The 18,454-nt window shown below is 38.3% G+C and overlaps 2 protein-coding genes across 2 annotated transcripts; both read left to right on the forward strand.

Annotated features, from left to right (window-relative positions):
- The first annotated feature begins 981 nt into the window (after positions 1–981).
- On the forward strand, positions 982–11,122 carry LOC103426288 (sugar transport protein 5-like). Its single transcript, XM_029094625.2, has 4 exons — positions 982–1,322; positions 8,436–8,752; positions 9,342–9,971; positions 10,523–11,122. Exons 1-4 carry the CDS (start codon positions 1,184–1,186, stop codon positions 10,967–10,969), a joined length of 1,533 nt encoding a protein of 510 aa, XP_028950458.1. The 5' UTR covers positions 982–1,183; the 3' UTR covers positions 10,970–11,122.
- A 3,487-nt stretch (positions 11,123–14,609) lies between these two features.
- On the forward strand, positions 14,610–16,400 carry LOC108169972 (retrovirus-related Pol polyprotein from transposon RE1). The gene has a single exon (XM_017324369.2). The coding sequence runs from the start codon at positions 14,610–14,612 to the stop codon at positions 16,398–16,400; it is 1,791 nt and encodes a 596-aa protein (XP_017179858.2).
- The last annotated feature ends 2,054 nt before the right edge of the window (positions 16,401–18,454 follow it).

Raw genomic sequence — 18,454 nt, forward strand, 5'->3', positions numbered from 1 at the left:
CCAGGATGATAATATTCTTTATTGTATTACCTAGTTATTTATGCTCTGACATTACATGCATATGTAATAAGGCTTCATCCTGCATTGTGCACTCTCACTCTTAGAATAAGTTAGTTCTAGACTTTGGTTTTAATTTATTTATCTTTTTTACACATCATATGCATGTTATAACTTCGTTGCCTTTCAAGTATCGGGAAACACGTCTTGATTTCGATGTCCAATTAGATATTTGGGGTTAGTGAGAGTCAGGTTTTTAGGTAAATTTGGAAATCATCTGTACTGGATGAATTTGGATATTTGGCATTCGTAATTAGGAATATCACCAAGTGCATTATCTTTGTAAACCTAGTAAGAATCCCTAATATCCGAATTAATCTAATACGTGTAATCTTACATGTGAGTGGCTCTTTTCGAATTTTACCCAAAGTCTTACATTAGATAAAGGAATGGCCCGTGATATTTTCTTTATCATCAAGACTTTTCTGAACTGATTTTTACACTGTTTTAATCTGATAAAGAAATCAAACAAAACAACTGACGTGATTAAATATCAATGTGTACGAGAAAATGATATATCATTTACTTTTTTTTTCCTCATTAGGATTTTGTTTTTGTTGGAAAATGGATATTATGCACGCATAATAAGCATACAAAATAACCTGTAATTTACAAATATAGACCTGCCTGCTTACTGGTAGGTAGCTTTTCCATTTTTAGGTGACGGGCAAAGTGAATGAGGATCCTTTTCAGATCTTCTTAGATCCGGAGATCCTTCAGTCGCATTCGTATATTGTATATTATACGGTTATAAATCATTGTAAATTTTAAAATTAAATATAAACAGTATCTGATGAAAACTGACCGCATGATGTATGATGAACATATGTGATTGGAGAATCTCCAGATCCTTAGAGGATCCTCACGCGGGTAAAATGGGCTTTTAGTCATTTTAAAATATAAAAAAATTGCAAATCGCAACGCCAGTCTTTGCTTTATAAATTAATCAACTTTCTTATGACCCCCCAACTCCTGGGCAAGCGCATACTCTCTGCAAACTGCAACTGTCCGGGAGTGGACTATCCGTTTTGAATTCCGAGTGATATTTTGAGCGTTATCTGCTGTTTGTTTCCTGAGAAAATAAGAGAGTGCGAAAGAAAAGAGGGAGAATTAGAGAACAGAAAATATGGCCGTGGGTGGTTTCGCCGTTGACGGACCTCTGGCCGTCGCTGGCATCGACGGCAAGATAACGGTTTCGGTGGTGATAACGTGCATCGTCGCGGCTTCTTGCGGTCTTATATTTGGTTATGACATCGGAATTTCAGGTGCGTTTCGTTCGATTATATAATTTAGTAGTTTCTTTAATTTTAAGGTTCGAATTTATATGAACTTATCTGAAATGCTTTCTCTCTCTCTCTCTCTCTCTCTCTCTCTCTGTGTTGCTGTTAAATTACAATTATCCAAAAACTATTTTTATTCTTTTTTATAAAGAAAACCGAAGGAGGAGAAGAAGATGAAGAAACGGTGTATGAATATGAAATTAATTAACTTGAATATGTACTGGTAGTCTGTCAATATTCAGAAGAGAATAATGGATAGTCACAGTTTACCTAAAAAGTTAAAAACCAATATTGGTCGGAATTTTAACACTCGCTCTAGTTTGAAGGCACTACCGCTAAATAATAATGCTGGGGGCAATCGTTTTTCATAAAAAAATTGAATTGAGAACTCAAATAGGGCAAAAGATAGTCTTGAATTAATACAATCAATTTGGGTTTTAATATTTTTATATATATAGCCTCTTGACATTTTGGCAGCCAAATTAAACGTTTGGTATTTTTGTGACCTTATTCTATCATTTTCCAACGCTAAAAAGGACAAAAGAGATTTGTCCATAAGTTCCATGAATCGTCAACAAAATATGTGACTTTATGCAATTGACTGTTAGGCAAGGTTTTGTTATGATTTATTTAATTTTTTTTTATTAAGAATAACAAGATAACCATGGATCGGATCAATTTTTATTGAAGGATATGCCACGTGCTCCGTAAAAGTTTTTAAAACGATTATAAGACCTAAATCGATTTGGGTTTGCCACTCGATGATTTTTAAGGTTGTATCTTTTTTCGGCACAATTTTTATTTATTTTTTTTGGTTAACTTGTTTCGGCACAATTTTAAAACTCATTCATAACTACATTTTTTTATGACAAAAAAGTTTTTGGCACATTTTATTTTATCAAGAAAATTTCTGTAAGCACCTAAATTTTTATTTTATCAAACTTCACCTAGATTCTTATAAATAAATAAAATGCTTCACCTTTCTTATGAAAAAAGCACATGATAGATCGTTTGATAGTTAAAGTTTTTCTCTTTAACCCACTATGTTCCGGGTCCAAACATTTTCTCCTCACGCTTGGTACACCTTATTCAATTTGTTATATGAACTAAATTTTAAGTGATGTGTTATATCAAGTTTCAGAAATGATTAGTTTGTCATTTTATCCTAATACCATTAAATTTTTAATCCAAAATAAGCCATGTGCCTTGCGCATGTTTTATTTTCAAAGTTATTTTGGACATTCCAACTTTTTAATAGATATGATTGATCACAATGAGTTCTCAAATCTTTGTAATTAGTTAAACTCCATATTAGTAAGCCTAATATACCTTTTTATTATTTAGCATAAGTTTTTGAAACATTAGATGACATTTTTTTTATATTAGCCAAAATTTCTGGGTCCATACCAAAAAGAATTAAAGAACTTGTGAAAAGGAGGTCAAAAGTTCGAAATAACCTTGAACACAAACTTATTTTGGATGGAAAACTTAATGAAATTAGGGTGACATGACAAACTAATGATGTCAGAAAATAAGTATGATAAATAGCTTAAAATTTGGAAACTACTATTTGCTTAAAATCTAAAAGAAAACTAATAAAAATGACTTCAAATTTTAATCAAAATCCATCTAATAACTTTATTTAATGATAAGAACAAAAGAAAGAAAAGGACAAAAAAGATAAAAAAAAACATGACCAAAAGCAAGAGCAAGGCGCACACCAATTTGCTTTCAGTTTCAGAAATAGTATCCGTATTCAGTTTTAGAAATAGTCAATTTAAGAAATATTGTAGTACCCGTATTCAGTTTAAGAAATAATATAGTACTCATGCTCACATTTTTCGTTAAAGTTATAAGAGTGCCAATACCAATTTTTTAAAATTTTAATTCGTATGACAAATTAAAAAAAAAATTGTATAAATTTATATAACATTTTAAAAAAATTAAAATTTATTCAATAAAGAATATGTTTACAACTGATATGTTACTATTAAATATAGAAGAATATTTTGGTTTTAATTTTAATTATTATTCTCTATGAATTAATTGATGATAGACTATTGTTACTATTCTACCCGTAAAGGTTAGGTTAGAAAAAAGTATTAAACTTTCAATGCCCAAGAAAATAAAATATGAATTCAACCAAGTGCTTGAGATGCTTGGATGGATTGAAATCTTTTCAACTAATGATAAATAATTTAGTGATAAGGGGTGACACGTCCATGACTCTATGGCGCCACGTCCATTTTTATATTAGCAAAGAAACATCTCTGCTCAGCCTACTTCTCTCTCACTTTGTTTTTTACTGGTTCATCTGAAAAGTAATCATATTTGCAAATATACAATTTTAAAGTGCTAATTATAATTTAATAATTTTTCACATACAAACTTTCTTCGAGAACATTGGAATAAGAATTCATTTTGTTAAATCATCTCCAACCTTTATGTTAAAATCTAAAAATGTTAACTCAAAATTTAGATTTTAATTCAGAAACAGTTTTTCTGTTTCAATTCTTGTGGGTTAAATTTTCTGCCCAAAATTATAAAAAATGAATTTAGGATATTTCTTTTCATAAAGTAACTTTAAAGAAACTAAAATTACGTAGACTATCATAATTTAATTTTATGAACATTTTAACTTAAAAATATTTAGATTCCAATAGATATTGAAAATTCACTAAACGACACCAAGAAACTCATGCAACACTATGAAAGGATATGAAACACATGAAAAAAATTATTTTTAATTATTTTAGCCGTTGAATTTAAATTTGGATGATTAGATTTTTTTTTTCTATCGTTAGATTTGTCCATATTAAATCTTAACTGTTGGATTCAATGAATTTATAAATATAAAACTTAAAAAAATACACATATATAGTAGGCCAGCTGTCACATCACGGCCTAAGCCCCCACCACATCCCGGGCTCGACTCTGCCGTAGCATGATATTTTCCGCTTTGGGCCCCGACCACGCCCTCACGGTTTTGTTTATGGGAACTCACATGAGAACTTCCCAGTGGGTCACCCATCATGAGATTGCTCTCGCGTGAACTCGCTTAACTTTCGAGTTTCGATCGAATCCGAAGCCAGTGAGCTCCTAAAAAGTCTCGTGCTAGGTAAAAATGAGAATATACATATAAGGCTTACAAGATCCACTCCCATGAGCGATGTGGGATGTTACAATCCACCCCCCTTAGGGGCCCAATGTCCTCGTCGACACACTTCCAGCCAGGGATTAGCTCTGATACCAAATTGTCATATCCCGGCCTGGGCCCCCACCATATCCCAGGCTCAACTTCGCCGTAACACGATATTGTCCGTTTTGGGCCTCGACCATGCCCTCACGGTTTTGTTTCTGGGAACTCACATGAGAACTTCCCAGTGGGTCACCCATCATGGGATTGCTCTCGCGCGAACTCACTTAACTTCCGAGTTTCGATAGAACCCGAAGCCAATGAGCTCCCAAAAGGCCTCGTGCTAGATAGAGATGAGAATATACATATAAGGCTTACAGGATCCATTCCCTTAGGCGATGTGGGATGTTACATCAACCCACTAACCCAGAGGGGGAATTAACACACCTCCGACCCGGAATGCCCACTTGGACTTCGAATCGAGCTGTGCTGGCCGACACCTAGAAGGTGACAAAGCCATAAAGTGTAGTGATGTGGAAAATGTGAATAAATTTAAACCCAAAAGTGCCTAATTTAAAGAGTGCATTGTGAGCGAGAATGAACCAATTTCACACGTGATGACAGAGCATAAGTAAAGTACGGTATAGTGGATTGAAAATCATACCATCGAAGGTAATCTCCAATACCAAGATTTGTCACGAATCCTTGTCGATAAGAAAGCTTAGCTATTAAAACTTGGAGGGGCGAAAAACAAGGGTGAATGGGTCTGAAAATAAAGTTTTATAAAAACCTTTCTGAAAACATTGTAACCCCTCGCCGTAAAACAAGTATAGTTTCCAAAATATACTTACTACGTATAGTATAAAAATACTTACCATAGCCTACAAAATCTCAGTAATTCTTTATAGCACAATATCTCGTAACTAAGGGCAAGACATCCAAAATCACAAAATCTCAACAGTAATATAAGTAAAATTAGGTGCTCATCAATTTATACTAGCACACAAGTTGGAGTCGCCTAATGCGACTTGTACAACTAAAATGATGTTCATCAATCTATGCTAGCACATGAGTCAGAGTCGCTTAATGTGACCTGTACGATAGGACTGGGTGTAATCATAATATACGCTCTAGTGCTACAATCACGTGAAAGCTGGTGCTATTCGCAGTCACCTACGAGTTAAAGTTGCCTAATGCAACTTATACAACAGGACTGACACCTACTTGGATCCAAGGTGAGCGTGCGGTGCAGAGGTGAACATACACGTGAAAGATTAGCCCTGGCCCTGAGCAAGCACTAATACAGAGGTGCATCAATGATGAGCAAACTACATAAATATAAGCATACCATAACAATTCAATAATTCTAATCAACATACTAACATTCATAGCCGTAGATATAATTATGGCATCAAAGATTATAAGCATACCTGTGCATCCCGTACGATGTAGCATATTTCATAAATTCCGTCATTTCGCTAATTCTTATAAACTTTAGTCTAATCCAGGCGTACGTAAGAAATTTCTTTTCAAATGCATAAATGGAAACTATCAATCATATATGTATACTATAAAAAGGAAAAGACACACTCACCTGTCGCACTACAACTTCCTAACACGAATATCGAGGTGTCACGAACGATCGTCGCCTAGAACAAATATCAAATCACGTCTCAGAATTCTTATCGATAGAACACGTACCTTACATAAAACACATCTCTAAGGACATTCTAGAATGATTTGTAACCCATTGACCAAAAGTCAACCTTCGGTCAAAAGTCGATGGTGGTGTCCATAACCCTACGTAACTCGATTCGGAATATCCGCACCTCGGATTTCCGATCCAAAACGTTGAAAGATCTACATTATGCTTTTAAAACAACATACTAAAATCTTACCACAATCCGACAGTCGGATCTCCGTCAATCACAATTCAAGTGGCAGTCAACATTTTATTTTACGAAATTACAAATCCAATTTGGGAAGATTCGTACATCAGATTCTCGATCCGTCAGTTCTAAATATCCTTAAATATTATGTACTTTTATGTATTAAAGTTTGGTGACATTTCAACGGTTGGATCGTCGATTAATATAATGTCCAAGTGGCGGTCTCTATCAAACTATAGTCATACGATGAGATTTCATCAATCGTACGTAACATATGGAATCAGAGCATCCAAATTAGTCTAGAAAGGGCACGTAGGGTCTCAGCACACGCGCCGCCGCACATGGTGGTCAGCCGCCTCAACTCATCAGAAAATCCAACTATTTCAAAAAATTCTCAAATTTCACAGAAACGTAGATCTCAATGAGTAGAGCAAGTTTCATACCAGTGGCCAAGTCTAATTTAGCCGGGAAAGGCCCCAATTTGTCTCGCACCAGTCAGAAACCCTATAATGGGTGAGCTTCGATTCTCCTTCCTCGGTGTTCCGACGCCCCTACAACTAATTGGGTCTTGTTCTTGGGTCCAAGGGGAGTTGATTAAGGGTGGTGATGGGTGGTGTAACTCACCGGAACGGCGGAATCACCGTCGAACCTTTCGACGAACCCGACGTCTTCCTTCACCAATTTTAGACCTAAAAGCCCTCGAATTTGGGTGGAGATGGAAGATGGGAAGTTGTGGAAGAGGTTGCAGGTGGTGGATGGTGGTGATTCAACAGAAAAATGCAAAATTCGTCGAATTTGGAACCGGGTCGAAACTGGTTTGGCGTGGGTGTACGATCGACATGAAGAGCTGGGAGCTTTCTCTCCCTTCTCTGATTGGTCCTTAGTTCCTTTAATTTGATTGGTCACTTGTCCTTGTAGTTGATTGGTCCCCTTATTTTTGCTTAAATCTGATTGGGTTTCTTCCTTGTAGTAGTTTAATTAATTTAAAAAACTATAGTTTAGTAAAACAACTTCAAATATCCGTAATTATACCGATATAATCCGGACTCACAAACGACTTTCACCTATTCACTCGTGGTTTCGAGATCTATTCGAAAACGTTACTTATGACCTCAAAAGGTCAACAAATTGTAAAGATTAATTATGAAAATTCAAACCCGATAACTATTCGGTTTAATTCCAAAAATTAAAGGAATTAAAATTAACTAATGAAGATAACGTAAACATGAAATACGAATTTAAATAACTAGATACGTAATTAATAGTGAAATTCCGGGGATGAGATTTCACAATGTCAACAATCTCGCCTCTAGAGCATTTTCATAATTTCACTCATTTAAAATCAATAATTTCGTAAAGTTAAGGACGGGTTGTCACAAGAATTTTGACCTAAATTTACCCTAAAAATGAGTTACGGGTTAAAACTCAAAATTTGTCCCAATGTTGAAGCAAGCTGGGGTAATTAAGTTTAGAACTTAAAATTTGAGATTTACTCCAAAGATTGGAGTATGTCTTATAACGTGTCTATTATTTGCCAATGTAATTAAAACATGCCCCCGCTAGCTAGCTCGAATCGGTCTCCTTCATCTTTCAATTGGCGGATTTTTGATTTTAATTTTATGAATCTATTTGATTTTAATTTTATGAATCTAGTCATACTTGTTATAGTAACATAACCAAACATGAGCCACTCAGTACTACGGTTTGGTGGTATTCTTCTTCACTTGGAAGTAAGAGGTGTTAGGTTCGAATCTCGTGGATGATGAATTTGATAGCAAATTAGGTTGTCCATTGTGTGACTTATCCGAACTCCCCCTCCCCTTAGTGTAAAAATATCGATGTATTGAAAAAAAAAAAAAAAACCAAATATGAGGTATTCTACCCTACAATTGAAGATATATTTCTGTGTATGTCATACAATTGAGTCACGTAATAAATGTTGTTAAAACTAAAGATATACCTCCAATGACACAGTTATACACATGAAACTAATGATGAACATCTACAATTATGATCTAGTTTGGTGTACATCAAACGCATGACATTAATCATGAACGTATACAATTTTCACAGGAGGAGTAACTACAATGGCACCATTTCTGAACAAGTTTTTCCCAGAAGTACTGAGAAAGGGAGGGCCCGCGAAAAACATATATTGTGTTTATGATAGCCAGGTTTTGACAGCATTCACGTCCTCCCTATACATAGCCGGATTGGCTGCATCGCTCGTGGCCAGCCGTCTGGCCAAGACTATCGGCCGCCGCAATGTTATGCTTCTGGGTGGCTGCACCTTCTTTGCTGGGTCTGCCATCAATGGGGGCGCTGTCAATGTTGCCATGCTTATTTTGGGCCGTATCTTGCTCGGATTTGGGGTTGGTTTCACTAACCAAGTAAGTGGACTTTCTTTATGTATGTTCTTGGGCCTGCAAAGAATAAACCCATAAAAAAAGAAGGATTTTAAATATATTTAAAATGTTTTTTTTTGTTTGTTTTTGTTGCGGGAAACGTTCTCTTACTATGATTATGGATCATTTATATATCAAGTTGATTCTTGTCTGAATGTATGATACCGATGACAATTCAGAAAGAGAATGTTTTTTATTTTTTGAGAATTTTTTCCTGAATCAGAACAATATTTATTTTTCTCCTCAGGTGATAAGTTGTTTGAAAAGAAAGATAACGAAAAAAATGTGTTTATTAGCCCCTTTCATTATTCCCTGTTTTACAATTCCTATTACACCAATATCTAAAACTCAAATTTAGGTCGATATTATTTTGTATCATTTAACTAATCACAAAACGTATATCATATCCTCGATAAATTAAGGCGAGTTTCAAAAAAGTGAATCCCACAAATATTTATTCAACTTGTCTTAAGATAAAGTGAACTAAATGATCCGTGATTCCACCGTTTTTTTGTGCATACGTCCATTGGTTTTATACATTACTAACATCCCTTGCAATATTGTCAAAATATAGTCTGCTCCAATCTACCTCTCAGAAATTGCACCACCCAAGTGGCGAGGTGCATTTAGCACCGGCTTTCAGTTCTTCATAGGAATTGGGGTGGTGGCATCCAACTGCATAAACTATGCCACGGCCAAGCACAGCTGGGGCTGGCGCCTCTCTCTCGGTCTCGCAATAGTCCCGGCCACCATCATGACCATTGGCACCCTCTTCATCTCGGACTCACCCACAAGCTTAGTAGGACGCAATAGGGTCGACCAAGCCAGAAAATCCCTAGTTAAAATCCGAGGCAAGGATGACATTGAGGCCGAGCTCGCTCTTCTTATCAAGGCCACTGAAGTTGCCAGAGCTCTTAATGAGGAACCTTTTGTGACCATATTTCAGAGGCAGTATAGGCCTCAGCTTTTGATAGGTGCACTTGCTGTGCCGTTTTTTCAGCAGCTCACTGGGATTAATATCATTGCTTTCTATGCGCCTGTGTTGTTTCAATCTGTTGGCTTCGGCAATGATTCTGCTCTCATTGCTGCGATAATACTTGGGTTGGTGAATCTTGGTTCCATCCTTGTGTCTACATATATGGTTGATCGGCATGGTCGGAGGTTTTTGTTCATGCAGGGTGGCATCCAGATGGTCATCTGTCAGGTGACTTTCATCTAGCTGATCTGGTATATTGAGTTTTATTTTGAGAACATTGCAAAATAAACTCATTTTTTTATGGGAGGGAAATGTTATATATTGTCATACTATTTGACAATAGAAGATGTTTATTTAGTTACTTTATAATATGCTGAATCTAGATTACTGATCAAGTTGATTTTAGTCTAATTGGGTAGTCTATATTCACAGCCTAGTAATATAAGTATCTATCTTGCAGCACAAGTATGGTAAGAGACTGTTTATATCATCCGGCAATACAAGTTGTTATAGTCACTATTTGGCAATATAAGTTGTTTATTTAATTACAAAACGTGAATTTAGACTATGACTATTGATCAAGTTAATTTTTGTCGGATTGGGTAGTCCATATTCAGAGCTTGGTAACATAAACATGTTTTATGTAGATGTAGAACTATTATACCCTTTTTGCATAGTCGAGAAACGAGTTTAGACGAGTCAAGATATATAAGAGTATGTTCGTTATCAATGACCATGTAAAAGAAGCTAAGTTTTCTTATCTGATATATTTTTTGAAGGTTGGTGTAGCTATAGTTCTGGGAGTTACAACAGGTACGGATGGCAATGGCCATATCTCAAAAAGCTATGCCATACTAGTTCTAGTACTGATGTGTTTATATGCTGCTGGTTTTGGTTGGTCATGGGGACCTTTGAGTTGGCTTATCCCCAGTGAGATATTCCCCATGAAAATTCGACCCACTGGCCAAAGCATGGGGCTAGCAGTCAACTTTGCCACCACATTTGTACTCTCCCAAACCTTCTTGACCATGCTGTGCCATTTCAAATTCGCCACATTCTTGTTCTACGGCAGTTGGATTCTGGTGATGACCATTTTCGTCACGCTCTTCCTGCCAGAGACTAAAGGAATCCCGTTGGATCAAGTTTACACCGTGTGGGCAAAGCATTGGTATTGGCGCAGGTTCGTTGAAGGTAGCCCTAAGGTTGATGCCGATGAAAATGAATAATGTTAGGGTGCCAAAATAGAACTCATTATTTTCGTTCCAAATGATGCGGTTATATTTCACTTGTAAATATTTTATCCCACTTTGAACTTTCTTTGTTTGTAATAGGTAAGATATCGTCATGTCGTTATATGGCATATTGTTTGGTGACTCGAACTTGAGAATTTGTTTTCTCTTCTTTTTTCTGCTGAATCGAGTACTATGCTCAAACGTAAATCATCCCACTGTGTTAATACGGTTTTAAAGAGTGAATGTGGTGTATTTCCTAGCTAGGTACAATTAAATTACAGTTTTGTGACACCCGAATGCCTTTCAGATTTTGAAGCAAATATTCAATATTTGGATCAGAAATTGCTATATGCTGGTTCTTCTCCTGGATATGACATGGACTGAAATATTAAGGCAGCATGTTGTGCGAAACCCATAAGTTGACAACATAATTAAGGCTGAGATTTATTAGGACAATTAACTTGAAAATCCAGGGGTGGTGGTGTGCCCCCAATGGGGCAGATAGATGTATGAACAGGCAAAGATGAAGTAGTTGACACATTACATGGACCGATTACTTAGGTGATTGACTACACCCTCCCTTTTTAATGTAAAAAGGTTTTGGTTTCTTGTTGCTGTGTCCTAGGTGTGATCTTAGGGCTTGCACTAGTATAATTTTAATTAAAATAATCATTTAATACTCGCATCTTTTTAGTGCATGATGATTATTTTAGAATTACAGTCACATACATGTAAAATGAAAGACAAACTGAAGTTTTAGAATAATTGTTCCTTAATTACACTGGAGATTCTAAAGTCAAATGCCATATTCTCTTTCAATATTTTTGGGTGAGTTTGAGAATGAGACATACATATACACTTATACAACCAGTTGTACTTAAAAACTACTTCAACTTTAATCGGGTTTGGAGTTGGTTCAATATATGTCTAAATTCTGTGGATCACATTTGACTGTGTGCCTAGATCCCAAGCCTACACTACTATTGTTAAAGGTGTTAAAGGTGCTCCACTACATCACAAACTGGACAGAAGGAATATTATCATTCCTTGACAGCTAGGTTAGCATGTGTAGATGTACCATTATCTGGACAGCAAGGACACATGCATCATGGACAGCAAGGCCACTGCATGTGGTTTCTGACTGCTGCAACAAGGACAGCATGGATGCCACTTCCAGTCCTTTTGTTTATTGCATGCGTGTGTAACAAAGATGTATATAAACTCTGCTGCAATTGCAGCAGAAGATTCAAAAATATATATTGGATCCAAATATTAAGATGGTATCAGAACACCGATCTTGGTGACTCTAGAAGGCTCATCTTTGCTTCCACCACAAACACAACCAGTTCCTCTTCATCAAACCTAGCCACCATGGGCGACGAGATGATACCTCATGTATCTGATCCTCTCATTCTGCATCATTCAGACTCACCAAGTCTTGTTTTAGTCTCACAACTTCTCGATGGACACAACTATGGACAATGGAGCCGCTCTATGCGAATTGCTCTCAGCGCCAAAAACAAACTAGGGTTCGTTGATGGATCAATCAAGAACCCTGCAACCACTGATGCTAAATATTCAATTTGGCAGAGATGCAACGACATGGTCTTATCTTGGATTTGGCAATCTGTGCAAGGCAACATTGCTCACAGTATACTCTACTGCAAAACTGTGACAGCAGCATGGAGAGACCTTGAGGATCGATTCTCGCAAGGCAACGATTCCAGGATCTATCAAATTCGACAAGAGATTGTCGAACACCGACAAGGACAGCTATCTGTTTCAGATTATTACACAAAATTAAAAGCTCTTTGGGATGAATTAGCATCATATCATGAGCCCATTGCTTGTGAATGCGAAGGATCCAAGGCACATGCAGACAGGGAAGAGAAAGAGAGAGTCATGCAGTTCTTAATGGGACTGAACGAGAACTACTCCACCATACGAGGCTCTATATTGATGATGAGCCCACTCCCGAATACACGACGAGTCCATGGATTGGTCCTCCAACACGAACGCCAATTGGATGTGGTGAATCGTCGTGAACCCACTGCCCATGCAATGCAAGCCAGTCGTTCAACAGCACCAAAAAGGGGCTATGACACCCACAACCCTAGTTCACGAAAGACTTTCAAATGCAGCTACTGTGACGGAGGACATCCAGTTGAACGTTGTTTTTTTCTTATTGGCTTCCCTGAAGGACACAAATGGCACGGAAAGAATGTGCAGCCCAGAAATAGGCGTACACCTCCAGCCTCCAACAATGTTGAGACATTACCATTGATAACTGCTCAGATTGACACAACCAAAGCACCCATCTCCAGCAATCAACTAACGTTCACAACCGAGGAATATCATCAACTCATGGCCCTTCTTCGCAATAAGAATGGTACCAATCTGCCATTTGTACATGTAACAGGTATCTATACGCCCAACTGTAACTTTACACAACATTCTCCGCATTCAACATTGTATTGGATCGTGGATAGCGGGGCCACAGATCATATTTCTCACTCATCACCCATCCATAATCACACTAGACCCCAACATGATTTTGTTGGGTTACCAAATGGTGGACAGGCTGCGATTGAATCCATTGGGTCTATTAAACTGTCACCCAAGATAACCCTTGATAGAGTTTTGCATGTACCACAATTTCGTGTGAACCTATTGTCTGTGAGTAAGTTAACTTGGGCATTGAAGTGTGTTGTGATTTTCTACCCCGGTTTTTGTGTTGTGCAGGACATGGCTACGAAGAAGATGATTGGCCTGGGCAAGCAGTTTAATGGACTCTACTACCTCACTCCAACACAAAACCCTCATCTCGCCAACCATGTCAACCATACCTCGACACTGTGGCACCAACGTCTTGGGCACCCATCCTCGGCTCATCTTCACTCTTTATCCCAGACCATTCCAGAAATCATTTTTGATTCTACACATGTTTGTGATATTTGTCCTTTAGCAAAGCAAACTCGTTCATCTTTTGTTTCCAGTTTAATAAAATCAATTGCACCTTTTGATTTGATCCACTGTGATATTTGGGGGCCGCACCAAACACATACACCCTCTGGGGCACATTACTTCCTCACCATTGTAGACGACTTCACTCGATTCACATGGGTTTATCTCATGCGATTTAAATCCGACACACAAACCATAATCCACTCGTTCTTTTCTTGGGTGAAAACACAGTTTAATCGTGACATTAAAACCCTTCGTGCAGACAATGAGGGGGAATTCATATCTCTGCGATCCTTCTTAGACACTCATGGCACCTTTTTTCAACACACCTGTGCCCACACCCCTCAACAGAACGGAGTCGTTGAACGCAAACACCGTCACCTTTTAAATGTTGCCTGAGCCTTATGCTTTCAAGCTAACCTACCCTTAAAGTTCTGGGGGGAGAGTGTACAAACTACCTGTTACCTTATCAATCGCCTTCCAACACCCCTGCTTTCCCATCAATCTCCCTATAAACTTTTGCATGGGACACTACCTGTCTACACTCATCTTCGAGCTTTTGGGTGTTTATGCTATGCTACCAACCTTACTCTCTCACACAAATTTGATGCTCGTGCTCGTCGCTGCCTTTTCCTGGGATATCCCCTTAGTCAGAAGGGCTATCGCGTTTATGACCTTGATAGCAAGCGCATTTTTACCTCTTGCTAACTTATCACCAGAACCTGACCACAATACCCCAGTCTTACCTGTTCCCCATGACGACCCCACTCCTGCACCTTCAGACCTCCTTCCCATTATTGATCTACCTGCCTCATTCACTCCCTCCCTTCCTCCTGACATACCTCCTCCAACCCTAGACACTACTACCTCGCCAACTCCTGCACCATCATCTCCTTCGCTGCCCCTCATTCCCCTTCGTCGCTCCGAACGCATTAAACAACCACCTGCCCACCTTCGTGACTATCAGACCCATCATGCTGCTTTGCTTCAGCCCAGCGCCATCTCTTCCACCATGTCCGGCACACGATATCCTCTTCACCGGTATGTTTCTTATGCTCGTCTCTCTCCTGCTCATCGCTCTTTTATTCACAATGTCTCTCACTTAGTTGAACCAGCCTCTTATGAGCAGGCACGCCATGACCCTCACTGGCTTGCAGCTATGAATTCTGAGCTTGAAGCCCTTGAAGCCAATCACACCTGGACTTTGGTTCCTTTACCCCTCCACCAACGCCCCATTGGATGTAAATGGGTCTTCAAAATCAAGTATCATTCCGACGGTACCATCGAACGCTACAAGGCTCGCCTTGTCACCAAAGGGTTCACGCAGCGCGAAGGTATTGATTACAAAGAGACGTTCGCCCCCGTTGCTAAGCTCATTACTGTCCGCTGTCTCTTGACCATTGCTGCTGTTCGCAGCTGGTCTCTTCACCAAATGGATGTCCAAAACGCTTTCCTTCACGGTGCACTCCATGAGGAAGTCTATATGTTACCACCTCCTGGTTATCGTCGACAGGGGGAGACTATGGTTTGTCGACTTCACAAGTCATTATACGGACTCAAGCAGGCATCTCGCAGCTGGTTCCAACGTTTTTCATCAACCATTCAAGAAATTGGCTTTCAACAGTCTCATGCGGACTACTCATTATTCACTAAGGTTTGTGGACACTCCATTACTGTAGTATTGCTCTACGTCGATGACATGATCATTGCAGGAAATAATGAGGAAGCCATTAGTCAACTCAAGCAATTTCTTAGTGGATGTTTTCGAATTAAAGACCTCGGACCATTAAAATATTTTCTGGGTGTCGAAGTTGCACGGTCCAAAGCTGGGATCTCCATTTGCCAACGAAAGTATACTCTGGACATATTGGAGGAAGCTGGCTTGCTTGGCGTAAGACCTGCCAAGGTACCTATGGAACCAGATTTAGTGTTGACAACAACAGGTGGTGATGCCCTCAAGGACCCGACTCGATATCGACGTTTGGTTGGAAAATTAATATACCTTACCATTACAAGGCCAGATATTACGTATGCAGTGAATAATCTCAGTCAGTTCATGCAAGAACCAACACTCCATCACCTTAAAGCAGCATATCGTCTCCTCCAATATCTGAAAGAAGCATCAGGACAAGGGTTACTATTTCCTATGGAGAACCAACTTAATTTGATTGGCTACTGTGATGTGGATTGGGCTAGATGTCCGATCACACGTCGATCAGTGACAGGTTTTTGTATCTTCCTTGGTAAATCACTTGTATCGTGGAAAAGTAAAAAGCAAGTCACGGTGGCAAGATCTTCAGCAGAAGCCGAGTATCGCTCCATGGCTGCAACCACTTGTGAGCTTACTTGGCTGAGGAATTTGTTGAATGATTTGCGTGTAAACCATCCTGAGCCAGCAAGGTTGTTTTGCGACAATCAAGCTGCTTTACATATTGCAGCGAACCCTGTGTATCATGAATGAACCAAACATATAGAGCTGGATTGTCATACTGTTCGTGAAAGGATTCAGAGGGGAGAGATCAAGACCTCTCATGTGCAGACGGGACGTCAAATAGCAGACATGTTTACAAAGCCACTAAGAGCACCTACCTTCCATTCACATCTTGGCAAGTTGGGTGTTATTGATATCCACACTCCAACTTGAGGGGGAGTGTTAAAGGTGTTAAAGGTGCTCCACTACATCACAAACTGGACAGAAGGAATATTATCATTCCTTGACAGCTAGGTTAGCATGTGTAGATGTACCATTATCTAGACAGCAAGGACACATGCATCATGGACAGCAAGGCCACTGCATGTGGTTTCTGACTGCTGCAACAAGGACAGCATGGATGCCACTTCCAGTCCTTTTGTTTATTGCATGCGTGTGTAACAAAGATGTATATAAACTCTGCTGCAATTGCAGCAGAAGATTCAAAAATATATATTGGATCCAAATATTAAGAACTATATATTTAAGAATCGAAAACAAAACTTCGAATGAAAGAGTGAATGCTTTTAACCAATTAACTATCCTACCAGAAAAAGTGAATGCTTTTAATAAACTAATATCCTACCAGCTCCCCTTTGCAAAATTTTAACTTCATGATAGAGCTTTGAACTAAAATGATTTAAGTATTTTGGTCCACATATAGCTATATGATTGAACTATAATAAAAGTAGAGTACTGCCATCTCCCTTCTCTGAATAAAAAAATAGTAATACAAGAAGTCTGTGATATCCATCAAAGAATTTTGTAAAAATGGCGACACAGAAATCTTATTTTCAATCAAATTTTGTGGTCAATAAGTGAAGTCTTTTCATAATTAAGAAAATAAAGTTTCTCCTGAAATAGTAAGTCGCAGTTGAAGATGCCTCACTCAATAAAGAAAGAAGATAAGAATTTAGTCAATTTTCCGAAAAGAAAAGAAAGAAAGCATAAGAAATTAAGCAGAGAAAGATGTCTATAGCAGTAGAACTGAAACAATTGTAATGTATGAAAGAGACTATGCAAGTGTGCAGTGACCTTCCTCTCTGTGCATATATAAAACCTTTACCTAAGAGTCTAAGACAATGGCACAAGCAATCCAACAGGCAACATTGATCATCCACTGAACTTCTCAGGTTACTAATAGTCTGCTCAGAACTGTGGGGACCCAAAATATATAGATGAAATTACTATTAAGGGTAGTAATGTAAATGATGCTGAGTAAGTGTTGTTAGAGTTGTGAGAAGTTTGGTATACCTTACTTAGTTAATAAGTTAGGTAGTTATCCTATAAGTAAATGATGGTATATATACCAAAAGTGTAACATTATTCAAGTAATGAAATTCACAATTTCATTTCTCTCTTCTCTCTCTATCTTTCTTACTGGATCTCTCTTTAGATTCTAACATGGTATCTATCGCCGGTGTTTAACGACCTCTGACGATTCTTCGTCTCCATGTGTTCTCTGTGTTCTCTCCTCTTGCCTTTCTACGCTACCAACAATGGCTGTCTCTCCTCCGCCTCTCTCTGATTCTACATCGCAGCCATCTCTTGCAGATTCTTCGGCCCTAAATTCGTGCCTTAATTCGGTCAATTCTTTGATCACAGTTTAGAACATTGGCTTGCTGGTCCCGATCAAACTGGCGACTACAAATTGGATCACCTGGAGTGCTTTATTTGCATCGATCTTTCGCCGGTACAATCTCATTGGAATAATTGATGGTTCTTTGGTGGCACCGCCTAAGTATCTTCTTGATTCTTCAGGAAATTGCACTTCAACTGTGAATCCTCAATATGTGATGTGATTTGAGAACGATCAGAACATTTTGATCTGGATCAATTCGACACTCTTGGATTCTCTGATCCTTTACACTGTTGGTGTTACTTCTGCTCATGATATGTGAGCAAAATTGGAGTCTCGCCTTGTGACGACATCTCAATCACATATTTATGAACTTCGTTCTCGCCTTCGAACAATTACTAAAGGCGTTTCCACTGCGACTACTTATCTTCAACAAATTGAAGAAATCGTTGATGCTTTTGCAACT

This window comes from Malus domestica, chromosome 15 (assembly GCF_042453785.1).
Source record: "Malus domestica chromosome 15, GDT2T_hap1".
NCBI classification, from domain to species: Eukaryota; Viridiplantae; Streptophyta; class Magnoliopsida; order Rosales; family Rosaceae; genus Malus; species Malus domestica.

Bases quoted from the DNA above. Each gene is read 5' to 3' on its own strand.
- LOC103426288 (XM_029094625.2), top strand. From the start codon at position 1,184: ATGGCCGTGGGTGGTTTCGCCGTTGACGGACCTCTGGCCGTCGCTGGC. The intron at 1,323-8,435 runs GTGCGTTTCGTT...CAATTTTCACAG, and splicing joins TTATGACATCGGAATTTCAG to GAGGAGTAACTACAATGGCA. The intron at 9,972-10,522 runs GTGACTTTCATC...TATTTTTTGAAG, and splicing joins TCCAGATGGTCATCTGTCAG to GTTGGTGTAGCTATAGTTCT.
- LOC108169972 (XM_017324369.2), top strand. From the start codon at position 14,610: ATGACCTTGATAGCAAGCGCATTTTTACCTCTTGCTAACTTATCACCA.